The following is a 16,391-nucleotide window of genomic DNA, read 5'->3' as shown; positions in this document are numbered from 1 at the left end:
TCTTCTCTTCTAGCCAAGTAGTATTCCATTGTGTATATATACTACAGTTTCTTTATCTAATCATCTGTTCAACATTTGGGTTGTTTCCATATTTTTGGCAACTGCGAACATTGCTGCAATGAACAAGAACAAACATCTCTTAGGAACACAGTTTTGAACCCTTGGGGTAGTTACGAAGAACCAGAATGTCTGAGTCATATGGGAGCTCAATTCTTAGTTTTTCTTTTTAGAAGTGTCTATATTGTTTTCCAAAGAGGTTAAACCAGTTAACATTCCCACCAACCAGCAGCAGATGAGGATTCATTTTTCTGCATATCTGCACAATACTTTGTTATAAGTGCCAGAGTCACTTGTGTGAGATGATAGTTCATTGTTTTGACTTGAATGTCCCTAATGATAAATGGTAGAGCTTTTTTTTCATATGCCTATTAGCTATTTGTATGTCTTCCTTAAGTAATTGTATATTCACTTCATTTTTTGATGGGTTTTTGTTGTCGTTGTTGTTAAGTTTTCTTAATGCTATCTATATCTTGAATATTAATCATTTGTCAGATGAGTAGTAGGCAAATATTTTCTCTTAGTGTGTGGTGTCTTTTTATTCTGGTCATCATTTAGTTTGATTTGATGTGATTCCATTGGTTTTTCTTTGCTTCCATTTACTTGGGATCAAGTCATTGAAAAATACTCTAGATTCAATGTCATGAAAAGTCCTACTTTTGTTTTCTTCAATATAATTGATGTATGTAGGTCTGATGTTGAAGTCCTTAATTCATTTTTAATTGACTTTTGTGCATAGTGTGAGATAGGGGTCTGAATTCATTTTATTACATGTCACTGGCCAGTTTTACCAACAGGATTTGTTGCTGGGACTTTCCTTGCTCCATTTCATACTCTTGCTCCTTTGTCAAAGATTAGCTGTCCCTGTACATGCGGATGTCTCTGGACTCTCAATTCTATTTCAATTGTCTGAGTCTGCCTTTATTTCAGTATTGCACTATCTTTATTACTATAGCTTTATAGTATTATTTAATGTTGGGGAAAGATAAGCCTCCCAATAACCTTTTCCCAGCGTTGTGATGGCTATTCATGGAGATTTATAACTCCATATAAATTTTAACATCATTTGGTCTATGTATCTAAAAATTGTCATGGATATTTTTATAGTGGCTGCATTGAGTCTATATAGTGCTTTCAAAAGGATTGTTATTTTGACAATATCAATCCTTCCAATCCACAAACAAATGATTTTTCTATTTTCTTGTTTTCTTTTATTTCTTTAAGTAGTGGTTTATGCTCTTCTTTGTATAAGTCTTTTACCTCTTTTGTTAAGCTGATTCTCAGGATGTATTTATTTTTGAGATACAATTATGAATGATTTTTCATTACAATTTTTTAAAATTTCTTTCTCCTATAGACTTTCTTCTAGAGACTCTAGGGTTCTCTAAGTATAGGATCAGGTCATCTGCAAATAGTGATATTTTGGGTTTGTTTGTTTGTTTGTTTTGGATATTTGTTGTTGGGGGTTTTTGTTTGTTTTGGGGGGTCGGTCTCCTGTGGTGGTGCTCAGGGTCTACTCTTGGCTATGTGCTTAGGGATAAGTTCAGGTAAGCTAAGGGGACTATATTGGTGCCAAGGATAAAACCTGGGTTGGTTGTAAGACACGCACCCAGTTATTGTTCCAACCTCAGTAATTTGACTTCTTTTCCAATATGAATCCTCCTAATAGCTCTTTTTTGCCTAACTGCTATGCCAAGAACTTCAAATACTATGTTAAATAATAGTGTCAAGAGCAGTTTTGTCTTGTGCCTGGTCTTAGAGTAAAGTATTTAAATTTTTAACCACTACATAACAATGTTAGCTGTGAGTTTGTGGTATATGGCTTTAACTATGTTGAGAAAATTCCTTCTATTCACATTCGGTTGAGAATTTTTTGCCATCAATGGGTGTTAGATCTTTCCAAATGCTTTTCCTTAATTTATTGATAAGGTTATATGCTTTGTATATTTTCTTGCAAATTATATGTTTTGTTGGCTGGAGTGATAGCACAGCGGGTAGAGCATTTGTCTTGCACATGGACAACCTGGGTTTGATTCTTCCATCCCTCTCAGAGAGCCTGGCAAGCTACCGAGAGTATCCCGGCAGAGCCTGGCAAGCCCCCGTGGCGTATTCAATATGCCAAAAACAGTAACAAGTCACAATGGAGATGTTACTGGTGCCCGCTCGAACAAATCGATGAACGGGATGACAGTGACAGTGACAGTTATCCGGCATCATTGACCTATGAATATTAAGCCAGCCTTACATCCATGAAATAAATCCTGCTTGTGTGAAGTTTTTGATGTATTGTTAGAATCGGTTTACAAATATTTTGTGCAGGAACTTTGAGTTCATGTTCATCATGAATCTAGATCCACATTTTTTTTTATGATGTCTCTGCTTTTAGTACCAGGATAATGTTGGCCTCATAGAAACTGTGAAGATTCCAATTTATTGGACTTTCTGAAAGCGCCTAACAGGGATTGGAAGTAAATCTTCAACAGTTTGGAAAAACTCACGAGTAAACCAATCTGGACCTGGTTTTTCCTTGGAGAGAGACTTTTGATTGCCGTTTCAATTTCCTTGCTAGTAATTTGTCTGTTCTTCTTTATTCAGCATTAAAAGGTTATGAGCCAAAAAATTTACCCATTTTTTCTAGGTTCTCCAATTTTATGACATAAAGATTTTTATAATAATCATTGATCATCCTTTGAATTTCTGTGGGGTGTATTATAATGTCTTGCCTTTCATTTTTTATTTAGTTTATTAGAGTTTTCTCTGCGAATTTAGCACATAGTTTGTCAATTTTTTAAATAAGCTCTTGTTTTGTTGATCTTTTGAGGGTTTTTTTAATTTCTTCTCTAAGTTTTATTACTTTCTTCCCTCTGCTTGTTTTTGTGTAGGTTGGTCTTTTTCTAACATAGGTGATGCTATTAATGCTTGTTTCAGCCCTTTCTTTCATTCTGATGAATGTTTGCATTGCTATAAATTTCCCTCTTAAAGCCAATTTTATTATCTTCCATATGTCTGGTAACTCAAGTTTTATTCTCATCTGTTTTCTGGAATCTTTTGATGTCTTCTAGATTTTCTCTTTAACCCCTGGGTGGTTCAGTAGTAAGTTGTTTAAGGAGAACACTGTAGGATTTGGACCTCAAAGGTGGTTTCAATGACATTATTCTTTTGGCAGACAATAGAAATGAAAATTTAAAAATGGGACTACATGGGTTTATGGGAGCTGGAGAGATAGACAGTGGGTAGGGTATTTGCCTTGCATCTAGCTGACCCAGGTTCAATACCCAGAGTCTGTCACTATTACAGCAGGTGGTCACCATCCCACCCTCAGTGACCCAATGGTCCCCTGGTACTTTCGGGCCTATTACTGTCCCCACCACTACCTCACCCCCAGACAGCCAATGACAGATGAACGAACAAAGGAGGGAGCAGTGGCCACCAGGCTGGTTGGTAATCAGTGGCTGTTTATTCAACTCTCACAGGTTAGTTATAGAAAAATCGTGAATGGCTAGGGATCGCAGTTATACACAGGTGTGGTTGAACATTATCATAAATAATGAACAGATGTAAAGCCCTTCCTTCAGGGGAAGTTCTTCTAGGGGATTAACTCAAGGACAAAATGTCATTTGGGTACTCAGCACTCTAAATTCCTGCTAGGAGATCAGCCCAAGTGCAGAATTCCATCTAAGGGTGTATGGTTTGCTTTCTCCTTTCCTTAGCCCATATTCATTTAGACACCTTAAATTTACTTCTTAATAATATTTCTAGTCATTTTGTATAAACACAGTAAGAGATATATTAAGCTCAATGGGTAGTTCTTCCTGGGGACATCTCATTATGTATCCCAGATTATAGTCCTCAGGACAGGTAAGTCATTGCTAACCCCAGTAGGGTCCTTATTCAGTTACTTCTTTGGGGGTCATGACAGAGTTGGTTCCATGACCGTGCCCTTAACTTATTAATCTTTTTATGGTGTTTAGACTGTCCCTTTTTGATGCCAGGGTAGCTTACAGCTTGCCCTCGTTCTATCCAATTCCTAGCCAGGACCCTCCCTTTTGGGATGTTAGGAACTAAGGTAACTGAGGCTTAAGTCAAGTAAATATGACCAATGCCTGGAGTAAATATTATTTGGAATCAATTAACTCCCAAATTACAAAAGCATAGCATTGTCTTCCTGTGTCTATACAAAAAGAACATTGCACTAAAATAAACTATGCAAAGAACATAAAGGAAAGAGAAAAGAAATATTTCATTTACTAATACATATGGACTGGAGCAATAGCACAGTCGTAGGGCATTTGCCTTGCACGCGGCCAACCCGGGTTCAATTCCTCTGCCCCTCTTGGAGAGCCCAGCAAGCTACCGAGAATATCTTGCCCACATGGCAGAGCCTGGCAAGCTACCCGTGGCGTATTCAACATGCCAAAAACAGTAACAAACAAGTCTCACAATGGAGACGTTACTGGTGCCTGCTCGAGCAAATCGATGAGCAACGGGATGACAGTGACAGTGACAGTGACTTATACATATACAATCCAGAGCCTTCAGAAGATTTAACCTACAAGCTACAGGGTCTGATTTGGGATTATAAATGATTAATAGATAGGGGAAGAAGAGCACAAAGGAAATAAACACAGAGGATTGGGAGTGCCTACTGGAATTGGGTGTGCCACAGAAGCACTGTGGTGGGGGTAACTCAATAAACCTAAGCTCCCTGCTGGAGGAGAAAGGACAACCCAATATTATTTCTTAAAATGCTTAGAACTGAAGTCCAAAAGGAGTCTTATATGGTCCAAGCACCATCAAGAGTAATTCCTGAGTGCAGAGCCAGGAGTAACCCCTGAGCATCACCAGGTATGACCCAAAAATAAAACAAAAAAGCTTTTTTTAAGTTTACACATGGCAAAGGAAAGATGGGTTAAAATTTGCTGTTTTCTGAATGTCTTCTGTATCTCATTTTTGAGTCCCTGATTTTTCCCTCAGCTGCCTTTGCGATGTTGCTGAGGCCTTCCACTGAGTATTTTTTAGTTCATCTCCATCGTATACTTGTCACTTCTGATTGTAGTTTTCTCGTTGCCACTCTCATACTTCCTTGTCCTCTGTGGACCACCCGTGCAATCCTTTCTTGGCAATCATTAAATCACCTCATCAGGATGTCTCTGAAGCCATTATCTGAGAGGATATAGAGCTCGTAGGTACTGGGGGAGCCTCGGGAGCTGCTATTATCTTCACTCATTAAGCTGGATTGGCTTCTCTGCTGCTTCCCCGGTGTGTTTGCAGGGATCTGAGAGTGGATCTTGGTAGTTTGTCCCCTTGGGAGCCCCCTGGGGGATTCAGCCGAGAATGTAGCTCTTTGCTTTCCTTGCCAAGCCTCTCCAGGGACTATTTTGTTCCTGGTTTGTGATTTTGTGAACTGCTGTGAATTCCAGGGCTCATTTTGAGGCCATCCGGGCTCCCTCTCTCCTTTAGCTGCCATTTAAGACTCTCCAATTTCTTCCCCCCCCCCCCCACCAGTGCCCTGGGAGGGTTCTTTTGGGGAAAAGGTGGATGGACTAAAGGTTGAGCTACTAATTTTATGAAGTTCTGGGGGAAGAAGAGTTGACCCAAGTCCGTGGGTTCATAGCAAGGGGTATAAATGTGTGAGGATCTGGGCGCTCATCGAAGGGGGGTTAGATGTATGCTGTGTGAGGATCTGGGGGTTCTGAGCAGAGGGTATAAATGCAAGCAATGGAAGGCAGGATACGGGCGAATTCTGCCCCGAAAGACAGTGAGACCTACATGAGGTAGAAGAGAATTGGGTGGATTTTAATGACTTGGAAAATGGTGGACAAGTCTGCCAGCATGAATGGCCAGTGTAAAGGTATGACCCTAGATGTTATACATATGTAATTATGTATGTATTTTTAAGAGCACAGTGGTGGGATTCCAAGACTTTAAAAGCTTGAAGACCCATTCTCTATCACATTATGGTTTCGACAGTAAAATGATGACAGGTCTTGTCTAACTTACGTCATCACATTAAGAAAGCCTCCTGCATACCAATATTTCCATGTCATTTATATGGCAAAAACTACATCAATTGGGATTCAGGGGGTTGGGACCATACCAAGGGTTCTTTCCGGGTCATTTCTGAGACCTGGGAGTAGTTGGGAGAGCATATAGGTGTAGGAATCAAATCAAGGTCCACCACATGCAAGGCAAGCATCTTAACCCCTGTACTATCTCTCTCGCCCAATATACTAATTTTTTTAATGCTGTAATATACTTGATGAGTTGAGTTAAATAAAGAATGGCCAAACAAAGAGAAATTGCAGGGCTGGGAGATAGTACTGTAGTTAGAGCGAGTGTCTAACATGTACTCTACCCAGCCGCACTACAATTCCCATCCTATATGATCCCCTGGGCATCACTAGGTATGGTTTTTAAGATCCCCAGCATCACTGGAATGGCCCATATAACCCTGGCACCACCACAGCTAATCCATATCACCAAAAAAATCCATATCCATATCTTGAATTTAAGTGTCAGCCCTGATGCTGAGAGTCACATCTAGAGCCCCCCCATCCTAAGGGCCACACCTCACTATAAAGTGCCCCAAATCCCCCCACCACCGATTTTATGTTATTCATTATGTTACTTGTGGCCCACCTATTTATTCCCCCCATTTAATAGGCTATCCTCTGTTCCACTGTATTAGCTGACTACTGACCTCACGTGAAGCTGCCTTAAGGAAGGTATTTGCCATAGTGGTTGGTTTCTTTGGCTCTGAAATCCCTCTATCCCTCTCACATGCTGCTAGTAACATGGGGATGAGTTTCCCCCTCGGCAACATGGAAATCCTAATAATCCCGCATACCTCCAGAGAATGTTCTGAAGGTTAAGTATGTTAATAAATGAAAACATCTCATTTACTCAGTGATTTCTTTTTAAGCTAAGTCTTAGCTTAAAAAGAAATGCCTTAGTCTCATAAGGCACAAAATTATTGACTTAGATCATTAGAATTTCTAGAGTTTGGATTAAAGAAATATGTTTACATGAGTTTGTTTATTTATTTGTTTGGTTGTTTTTGGACCTGGCTCTGCTCAGGGGTGACTCCTGGCTCTGCACTCATAAATTATTCCTGGTGGTGCTAGGGAGCCATCTGGGATGCCAGGGATGGAACCCTGGTCTGATGCATGCCTATCAAATGCCCTACCCATTGAACTATCACTCCAGCCTCTGTTTACTGGATTTTTAAAATTCAGTTCTCCCTTCTATTTACCCATACCATTGATATTTCTTCCTCTATATTAAAAACCTTAGTACACCTAAAATCAAGGCCAGTGATTCCTAAATTATATCTCTGAAAACAAACAATGTGTGGGATTTTTGGCAGGTATTTTATAAAGTAAGTCTCATGGATCAGTAGCTTGGGAAACTCAGTATAACAATAAGAGAACACTGCTAGTTTATGATATTTTCAGTTTTTTTCTCTCAATGTCATTTAAAACCTTGGAGTATCAATAATTGGAGTATTTTCATGTTTGTTTAAAAAATAAGGTAACAAGATTCATTTGAACAGTGCCTGCCTTCTTTTCATCAGTAATAATACAGAACATAATTTTTTTTATTATTTGGGAAGTCACATCTGGCAATTCTCAGGGGTTATTCCTGGTTCTGCATTCAGGGGTCACTCCTGGCAGGGCTCAGGGGCACCATATGTGGTGTCAGCTGGTTTGTGTGCAAGGCAAATATCGTACCCACTGCAAAATTGCTCTGGTCCCCTTGAGCAGCATATTTTTCTGGCACTACTACATTGTCACATATCTTTTAAAGTTTGGTTCCAATTTCAAACTTTTATCCTTTGTGCTTTCAGTGCCATAAAATCTCTCTGGGAGCTCCTTTAATGTAAAGTTTATTGTCAGTGTCACTTCCTCTGGGATGACTTAATGGTGTTAAGATGTCAATGGTGTCAATGACATCATTTCTTCAATGGTGTCAACAGGTTTGCCTAAAGTAATTCTGGCACTATATTGACAGTTTCTCCAGTAGTATCAGGCAACTTTCTCATGGTCAACATTCTCTGCTAAAACTCTGTATTCGATTCTAGTTCTGCAGGTATGCACAATACAAGACAATTATAGCTATACCGAATACCTACTGTTTGTTGTTACTTCCTATCAGGATGCTTGAATGTTGTCAATTTAATACTCTATATTTCTTCCCAAACTCAGCTACAGAAACTATAAGTTTGCATGATTGATTACCCATTCAGAAGTCTGTGCAAAACTAAAGACTCTCGTTTAAATAACTCCTTGATCCATTGGATGGACAAATGAAGTTGTTCTTGGTGATAAAGGGCACGTTTTTAAATGTATCTCATGGGCATGACAGTCAGGATACCAGATGGGTGAGGGGATGCGAAGGGATATCCTATACCCGCCTCCATGTGGCCTGGAGTTTTCAGTCACTGGTCCCGCGTACCTGGGTTTTTCTTCTGGAGAGATATGACCACCGGGGTTCATCTGGAGTAGGTAAAGAGAGGGAATCCCTCTTCATCTGAGGCGCCTCAGTAAAATCAGCTCTGCACGGGGTCCGGGGACATCTCTGTGGTGAGCTACCATCTTCTGAGATTCATTTGTGAGTCTCTGGATCATTACCTTAAAATGTATCTCACTTAGCCACTGTGATTCACAAAGCTTTTAATAAAACAGAGTTTGGGATATTCAATGTTCTAGCTCCAAATCCACCACTAGTGTCAATATTCCCTTCTGATTATCCAAGGTTCCTTCCCTGTCCCCAACCCACCTCCTTAGCAAATGAATGTTTCTGATATTTGTTTGTTTGTTTATCTTTGTACTTTGATTTGGGAGCCACACTCATCTTCTAGGGCTTACCTTTGGCTCTGTGCTCAGGGTTCACTTCTTCTGGGTCTCTGGAAACCATATGCAATACTAAGAATCAAACTAGGGTTAGGCTGTATGCCAGGCAGGAGCCTTACACACTGTGATATCTTTCTGGTCCTTTCTTTTTCTTTTTTATGTTATTTTGTTGTTGTTATTGTTGTTGTTGTTGTTGTTGGACCATACCCAGAGATGCTCAGGGGTTACTCCTGGATCTGCACTCAGGAATTATTTCTGGTGTTGTTCTGGGGACCATATGGTCTGCCAGGGAACAAACCCTGGTCAGCCACATGCAAGGCAAACACCCTACTCACAGTACTATCACTCTTACATCTCTTTTCATTTCTGAAAAAAAAAATGTCCTTATTGTATTTGGGGTCATGTGTTCATAATAGTGCCAACTCCTGGCTTTGATATGCATAATTACCTCACCTCTAAACCACTGAGATATCCAAGACCTGTGATCAGTATCTTTAAGTTATTGCCATTTTTGCATTTTTATTCAAATCCCCCAGAGGAAAAGAGTGACTAAAAGCATTATCCAACCGCAGTCCTACCTTGTGTCAAATGACTTTGCTTATAGTCTCTTTCTACTGCTGATTTACAAGAGGTCACAAAATTGCGTGATATACCATCTGTGTGTAGGCGGAGGGGGGGCTATGCAGCAACAGGTCATTGACAGACTTTGAAACAAGAGCTACGGCCATTCCTGGTCATCATCTTATGCATCCTTTCCATTGTCACTTGGGGAGCGAACAGTTGGCAGCAACATACTTGAGATAGCAGCTTGCATTACTAGAGGGAGAGCACTGAAATTGAAGCCACATTGTTGGAGGCTAGTTGCTTAACGAAACCATGGTCCTTGAATGTGTGTCTGTGGGACCTATGCTAGTAAGGATAGCCTGACTGTCACCTAAGAATCACTTCACCTCCGTGGACGCCCTCTCAAAATAAACCTTCATTCCAGTTCTAATTCTTTCATTCTTTGACTTCTGCCTCTGCAGATAGATCTGAAATCTTGTTTTGTAAGATCACTGATACTTTTATGGAATCTGCAGAGTTATTTGACCCAAACCATCACTAGAAACCTCTTTTATTCAATCCTGCCAAATTTACTGACAGCATCATACATGTAAGATACTCTGTTAGGCATTCTTTTCTTAAGATACACGCTTTGACTAGGTTTCTCCGCTTACATTGATTCTTGTCCTATTTCCTGGGCACCCGGATATATGCTATTATACTTCTGCATGTAGGGGCCTCAAAGAATCTAATTACAAGATTGCTAGCAGAAAGAGGAGACATACACTACATAGATGCTACATATATATAATATACATGTTATATGTATATAATCTATGTATATCTGTCAGTTGCTGTGCTGGGTTCTTATAATTCATGAAATCCTCAGCTGCTACATACTGGGGGAGTTATCAAAATCCTTATTGCAAACACAAAGAAAGTAGAGCTAAGAGAAAAGGTGTATGATTCTCTGTGTCAAGAAAATGTTACAGGGTAAGCAGCGCCTGCCTCCAGAAGTCTGACTCTGCACATCTGGTGGACATCCATCCAGCTGAGTGTGCATCCAGCTCCTCATTCATCCAGCTGGAACTGTGACGCTCGTGACTGATGTGGTACCTTGGCCAGGGTCAGGCCGGACCTAGTAGAATTTGATTCTTTCCCACCCATAGACAATAGGACTTGTGGCCTAATTCCACCCCTACCAGCAAGCCATTTTTCATGCTAAATGGCTACAACTCACTCTCACCGCCACCCCCTTTGGATTCTGAGTTCCTTCCCGCACCCCCCACAGCACTGCTCAGTGAAATTTCTTCCCCATATTTCCTTGCCTGGCAGTTCAATAAAATCAGCCCTTCTGTGTTCTTGGTTTCATTTTCTGATACACAAAATAATACATCTGGTAAGTGACAACATAGTAAACAAATCTATTCTCTCGGGCTGGAGAGATAGCACAGTAGGTAAGGTGATTGCCTTGCGTGGGTCTGACATGAGTTTGATCCCCTAAATGGTCCTCCAATCCTGCCAACAGTGATCCCTGGGCACAGAGTCAGGAGTCAGTATGGTATGGCCCCCAAATCGCAACACAAAATTCTTAATTTCTATGTTCACTTGCTAACTAAACAGTGGGAGTAGCGTGCATTCAATCCAGCCTGTTTCAATCAAGATACAGAAAAAAAAAAAAAGTTGATATTCCAACCTTGTTCTAGCTAATTCAAATTCATTCTTCCCTGGACAGTGTCTGGGGTAGTTCATCCTGTTATGAAAATAGCAATGATATGCATGAGAATGACTAATAATATTAACACATTCATAAAAACTTAAATCGAGTTTGGGTTTATTCTGCAAGACGCCCTTGGTCTTTCTCAGCTTGCTCCAAGCTGGCATGGAAATGTCTGGTTTTTCTTGCAATAACGGGAAAGTGTATGACTTCTCTCCCTTTCTGGAGAGCTAGAAAAGAGCAGGGGAAGGATGGAGGCTGGGGACGAGAAGAGTGGGGAAAGGCGTCCGTTCATCCTAGAAGACTACAGACCAACTACTGCTGATGGTTATCTTTTCCAAGAGACATCAAAGGTCTGAGTCTTCTGCTCCATAAAATGCTGAGCCAGCCAAACAAGGGCTGAAGCGATAGCACAGTGGGTAGGGCGTTTGCCTTGCATGCAGCTGACCCGGGTTCGATTCCTCCAACCCCTCTTGGAGAGCCCGGCAAGCTACCGAGAATATCTCGCCCCCATGGCAGAGCCTGGCAAGCTCCCCGTGGTATACCTGATATGCCAAAAACAGTAACAAGTCTCCCAATGGAGACGTTACTGGTGCCCACTTGAGCAAATCAATGAGCAAGAGGATGACAGTGACAGTGACAGCGAAACAAAATGCATCTCTGGGCAGACATCTCTGTCTGTAACTTCTGCTACAGAAGCACAAGCCGAGAGAGGAGCAGAGAGAGAGGAGAGCTGTCTCTTCTGCATTGGGAGCCAAGCTTCCCCACCACCCACACCCGGGGCCCCTGCCGCTTTCCTGCAATATCACGAAATGGATAGGAAAATGGTAGCTTCCTCAGGAGCACAAGATTTTCTATTTTTATTCATAAAATATAAGCATTTTAATCAGTGTTTTTGTTGTTAATGGTTTGCTCTCTTCTACTCTCTATCTTGCACCTGCCCCTCCAGACCATTCTATTTCCCCCTTCCACCAACGCCCCCTCAGACCAAGGATAAAGATCACGAACATCTGGCTGGAAATGACGTCCAAGTTTATAAAAAAAAAAAAACACAGGCACGACCTTCTTTCTCTTCCAGTGGATTGGTTCATTGACTGGTGCCTTTAGAAAGAGAGAAAATAGGCCATATTCATTTTACCATATTTATTAGTAAACTAGTACTGAAATATGGAGCCATTTGTTGAGCTGTACTCACTAGAAAACAGTGAATCAATAAATAACCTTCATTTGAAAAATTTTGATTATGACTTTTCCAAAACTTGTCATGTGACCCTTTCAAATGTCTAACAAATCTGTTCGACTTTTTAGTTTATCTTTGTTAGAAGAATTCGACTGTAGCTGTAATGAGCTGGAGTCCCTGCCTTCCACTATTGGCTATCTTCATAGTCTCCGGACATTAGCAGTCGACGAGAATTTTCTTCCAGAATTACCCAGAGAAGTGAGAAATAAATTTATTTTTGTCAATTAAGTTTAAGGAATGTTTAGCATGACATCTTAACAGCTGCAACGGCATGTGAATTTGTGAGCTTAGTTGGGACTATACATAGGGATTACCTAAACATATATTTGGTTGTTCTCTTCTAAGTTCTAAGTTCTTCTTTTTTTTTTTAATTCTTTTATTGATTCACCATGTGGAAAGTTACAAAGCTTTCAGGTTAAAGTCTCAGTTATACAATGTTCAAACTAAGTTCTAAGTTCTTATGTTCAACCCAGAAAATGCATTTGACTTGAGCATTGCAAACAAAGTAATAAAATATCTTCGTGTAAAGGATATAAATTTATCTAATTTAATTTATGTTATTTTGCTTAAAACAGTTATAAATAACATGTTTGGGTCATTATATTTATACTTCTGAAGTAAAAAAAAATTATGCAAATATTTTTAAGTATCCTGTACTATATTAATTTATCAAGAAGTTCTGATAGTTTTATCTTTAAATGGGATTTTATTTATGTTAACAAAAAATTGTAAAGTAGTTTTTAATTTTATATTTTCCACTAAACAGTTACATAATGAAGGAACAATAATCAGTATATCATTATTTAGAGCCAAAATTTATGAGTAAGAAGACAAATATAACATGAAGTTAAATTTGGTGAAGGAAATATCATTATTATCAAGATTAAATCTTTCATCTATACAATCTTTCATTACTAACATAGATGTCTTAGTATTCATTTTAACTGACAAAGCAAATAAAGATAACAGGTATTATAATAAAATTTTGAATAAAGTCTTAATATAAAAATATTACTAGATATGTTTTAGTGCATAAAGGAATATACATAATATAAACATATTTAAAGAGTTAGATTACAAAAATTCAATACTTCCTCTAGTAGAATCTTGTGATGACAAAATTATACATTGTTTTATAAATTAGAAAACATTGTAAAATTCTTTCTAAATGTTTATTTATTACTTTTTTTTTTGTTACCCATACATAGATTGGAAGCTGTAAGAATGTAACGGTTATGTCTCTACGCTCCAATAAATTGGAATTTCTTCCTGAAGAGATTGGACAGATGCAGAAACTAAGAGTATTAAATCTGAGCGACAACAGGTATTTCTGGAACACTTCACAATGATCTATTAGTTATCTGCTAAAATTAAATTATCATTTCTTTCAGTAATTTTGGAAACATTTCCTGTGTCTTATGAAGCATATGGGATCCAGATAGTCATGTTTTACTTAGAAAGTGGCAGAAGCTAAATTATTTATAAGCTGAGCATTTCAAGATTTTATGATTTGATCTTAAAATCATGTATAATGTTGTATATTAAAATTATATAAATGTATATACTAAGGTTTACATATGCAATAAGTTCCATATGTCTAAAACATATAATCATGAATATATGGGGGCATAAGTGTAATGAAAAGTTACAAAATACATTAATATGTTAAAGTGTATAAGTAGGTATGTATGCACATCTATATATTTTCTTGTATACATTTTTCTTCCCCAAACTAACTGGGCAGTGTGTATGCAACCACCTCTACCAAAGTAGTGGGAAGAATATATTTCTAGTAAGCAAATGTTCAAAATTTATGTGACTGTACATTACAGAAAAGGAAATCAAGATCTTTTGTAGTCATGTCTGAGGAAAATAGACAGAAAAATGAGAAATTCTCTTCTTGTAGCAGTGCTGCTATATTGGTGGATGGGAAAAAAGAAAAAGTTAAAACCGAATTCATCTTTGTTTCTAAATCAATTGTTCTCAAATAAGGAAGAATAAAAATAAATATTGACTGAACAGCATTGTAAGCAGATAAAGTAATTACAAAATAGAATGTATGAACTCTTTGTTATCAATAAGCTTCCATCGTTTTTTTAAAGTAGCATATTAACCAGGACAAAACCACCAAGGATGACCTTTGTGGAATCCCAAAAGAATGTTCAGATTCTGAAAGTTTCTAGATAGATGCGGGAGTTCTCATCTGTGTGTTACTTTCTTGAAGAAAAGAGTAATGACCTGAATTTAAAAAATATTCACTTACTAGCTCAATATTCGATAGGCCAAAACCAGTAACGATAGGTCTCATTCCCCCGGCCCTGAAAGAGCCTCCGATCTTTGGGAAAGACGAGTAAGAAGAGGCTGCTAAAATCTCAGGGCTGGGAAAAAAATTAAAAAATAATAAAATAAAATAAAATCTCAGGGCTGGGATGAATGGAGACATTACTGCTGCCCACTCGAGCAAATGGATGAACAACAGGATGACAGTGATACAGTGATACAGTGATGCTAGTTCAATAATCTCACCATGTAAGAAAATAAAATATTTTATTGAAAGGTTTGGGAATTTATGTCTAAGATCTCTTTCAAGATTTATTTATGATTCTTGGAACAGGATAGTAGATGACATTACATGGTGGCAGTGGTGGGACCTGGCATGCTGCCAGGTCTTCAGGAAGTACGAGAAAGTGGGGGAAGGTTGCCCATCCCAACTCCCAGAAGGCATGGAGTTTTAAGCCAAAAACACCCATGTACTTGAAATTTTCAGATGAGGTTCTCTCGGGAGCCCAGTCCTGAGGTGGTAGAGTCCAGTCAGAGGCATGGAGGCAACTTTGGGGTGTGAGGGCAGCTGCCGAAGATTTGTTAGGGTAGGAGCTGGTCTGTAAGGGACTATTTTTGGCTCTGTGCTCAGGGCTCACTCTTTGTAGTCTTCTAAAGTTATGTAGCTAACATATATTCGATAATGACATGGCTGTTGATGTTGCTTTCATATTTATTCAATTATTTGAAAGTGATCGAGTGTTTGGGCATATAAAATGAACTAATTCTAAAATTATTATTATATTGCATTATTCTAGCCTTATCATTATATTTTCCACTTTCATTCATCAATTAGTTCATTAAATGTAAGCATATAAAAGACAGGAAACTTTTATTCCAAGTTACGTAAAAAAGTTTATCTAATGTCACTAGGCATACGCAGGCATAAACAATACACTCATTGATATGCCTTGCTGGTACTACTCTGTAATTTGCTAACTTCTGTAATCACAATTTATTGATCATGCCCAACATTAAGGATTTCAGATGTGTGTTGGAGTAGGCAGTTGGCAATTTTTCCCTCCAAAGCCTAGTCAAAGCTCAATGAATCATTTTGATTGAATGCCAAGGCTGTTACAGAACTTCACATATCTCAAAATGCTTCTTTTAAAAGACGTCCTCTTTGAATAGCTTCTGCACTATATACAAGAGAAAAGAGAACAAAGAGCACACTTTTAGGAGTCAGCAGAACATTGAAGCTATAAATTCCTTCAGTAATAAGAGCCCAGAGCCATGAAACCTACAGTTTTGTGGAGTTATCAGATAGGAAAATAAATACATGTTAACAAACTGTGACATGTTAACATGTGGGAAAATACAAGGTCCTTTGAGACTAGAATGGGGACAATAATTTAAAGGAGCAATCAGGGAAAAAAACCTACTCAATAAAATAGTCTTCAAGGGGAAAGGGAAAGGAAACGTGCTCTGTTAAGTGTGGGAGAAAGAGTATTCTAGAAAGAGAAAAGAGCTGGTTTATTCTCAAATAGGCTGTCTGTACTGGGCAGGCATCAGGGATAGAGCAATAGGAAGCTCAAGACGGTTGGGTATCACTGTATCACTGTACCACTGTCATCCCGTTGTTTTTTGATTTACTCGAGCGGGCACCAGTAATGTCTCTATTCCTCTCAGCCCTGAGATTTTAGCAGTCTCTCCTTACTCATCT

The 16,391-nt window shown here is 38.8% G+C and overlaps 1 protein-coding gene across 12 annotated transcripts in view; it reads left to right on the top strand.

The window, feature by feature from the left end:
• The window catches only part of LRRC7 (leucine rich repeat containing 7), a 625,380-nt gene that overhangs the window by 466,170 nt on the left and 142,819 nt on the right, over positions 1-16,391 (top strand). For all 12 annotated transcript variants that reach the window (XR_008630218.1, XR_008630219.1, XR_008630221.1 and 9 more), the window contains exons 12-13: positions 12,478-12,607; positions 13,618-13,733. Coding sequence is in view for 8 of the 12 variants with exons in the window: in XM_055138674.1 (XP_054994649.1) it covers positions 12,478-12,607; positions 13,618-13,733 (246 nt within the window). In the remaining 4 variants the exon portion in view is untranslated. The remainder of the gene's footprint in view (positions 1-12,477; positions 12,608-13,617; positions 13,734-16,391) is intronic.

Source organism: Sorex araneus, chromosome 5 (genome assembly GCF_027595985.1).
Source record: "Sorex araneus isolate mSorAra2 chromosome 5, mSorAra2.pri, whole genome shotgun sequence".
Lineage (NCBI taxonomy): Eukaryota > Metazoa > Chordata > Mammalia > Eulipotyphla > Soricidae > Sorex > Sorex araneus.
Note: the sequence above shows the minus strand (reverse complement) of the source record. Positions and strands in the feature narration are given on the sequence as shown.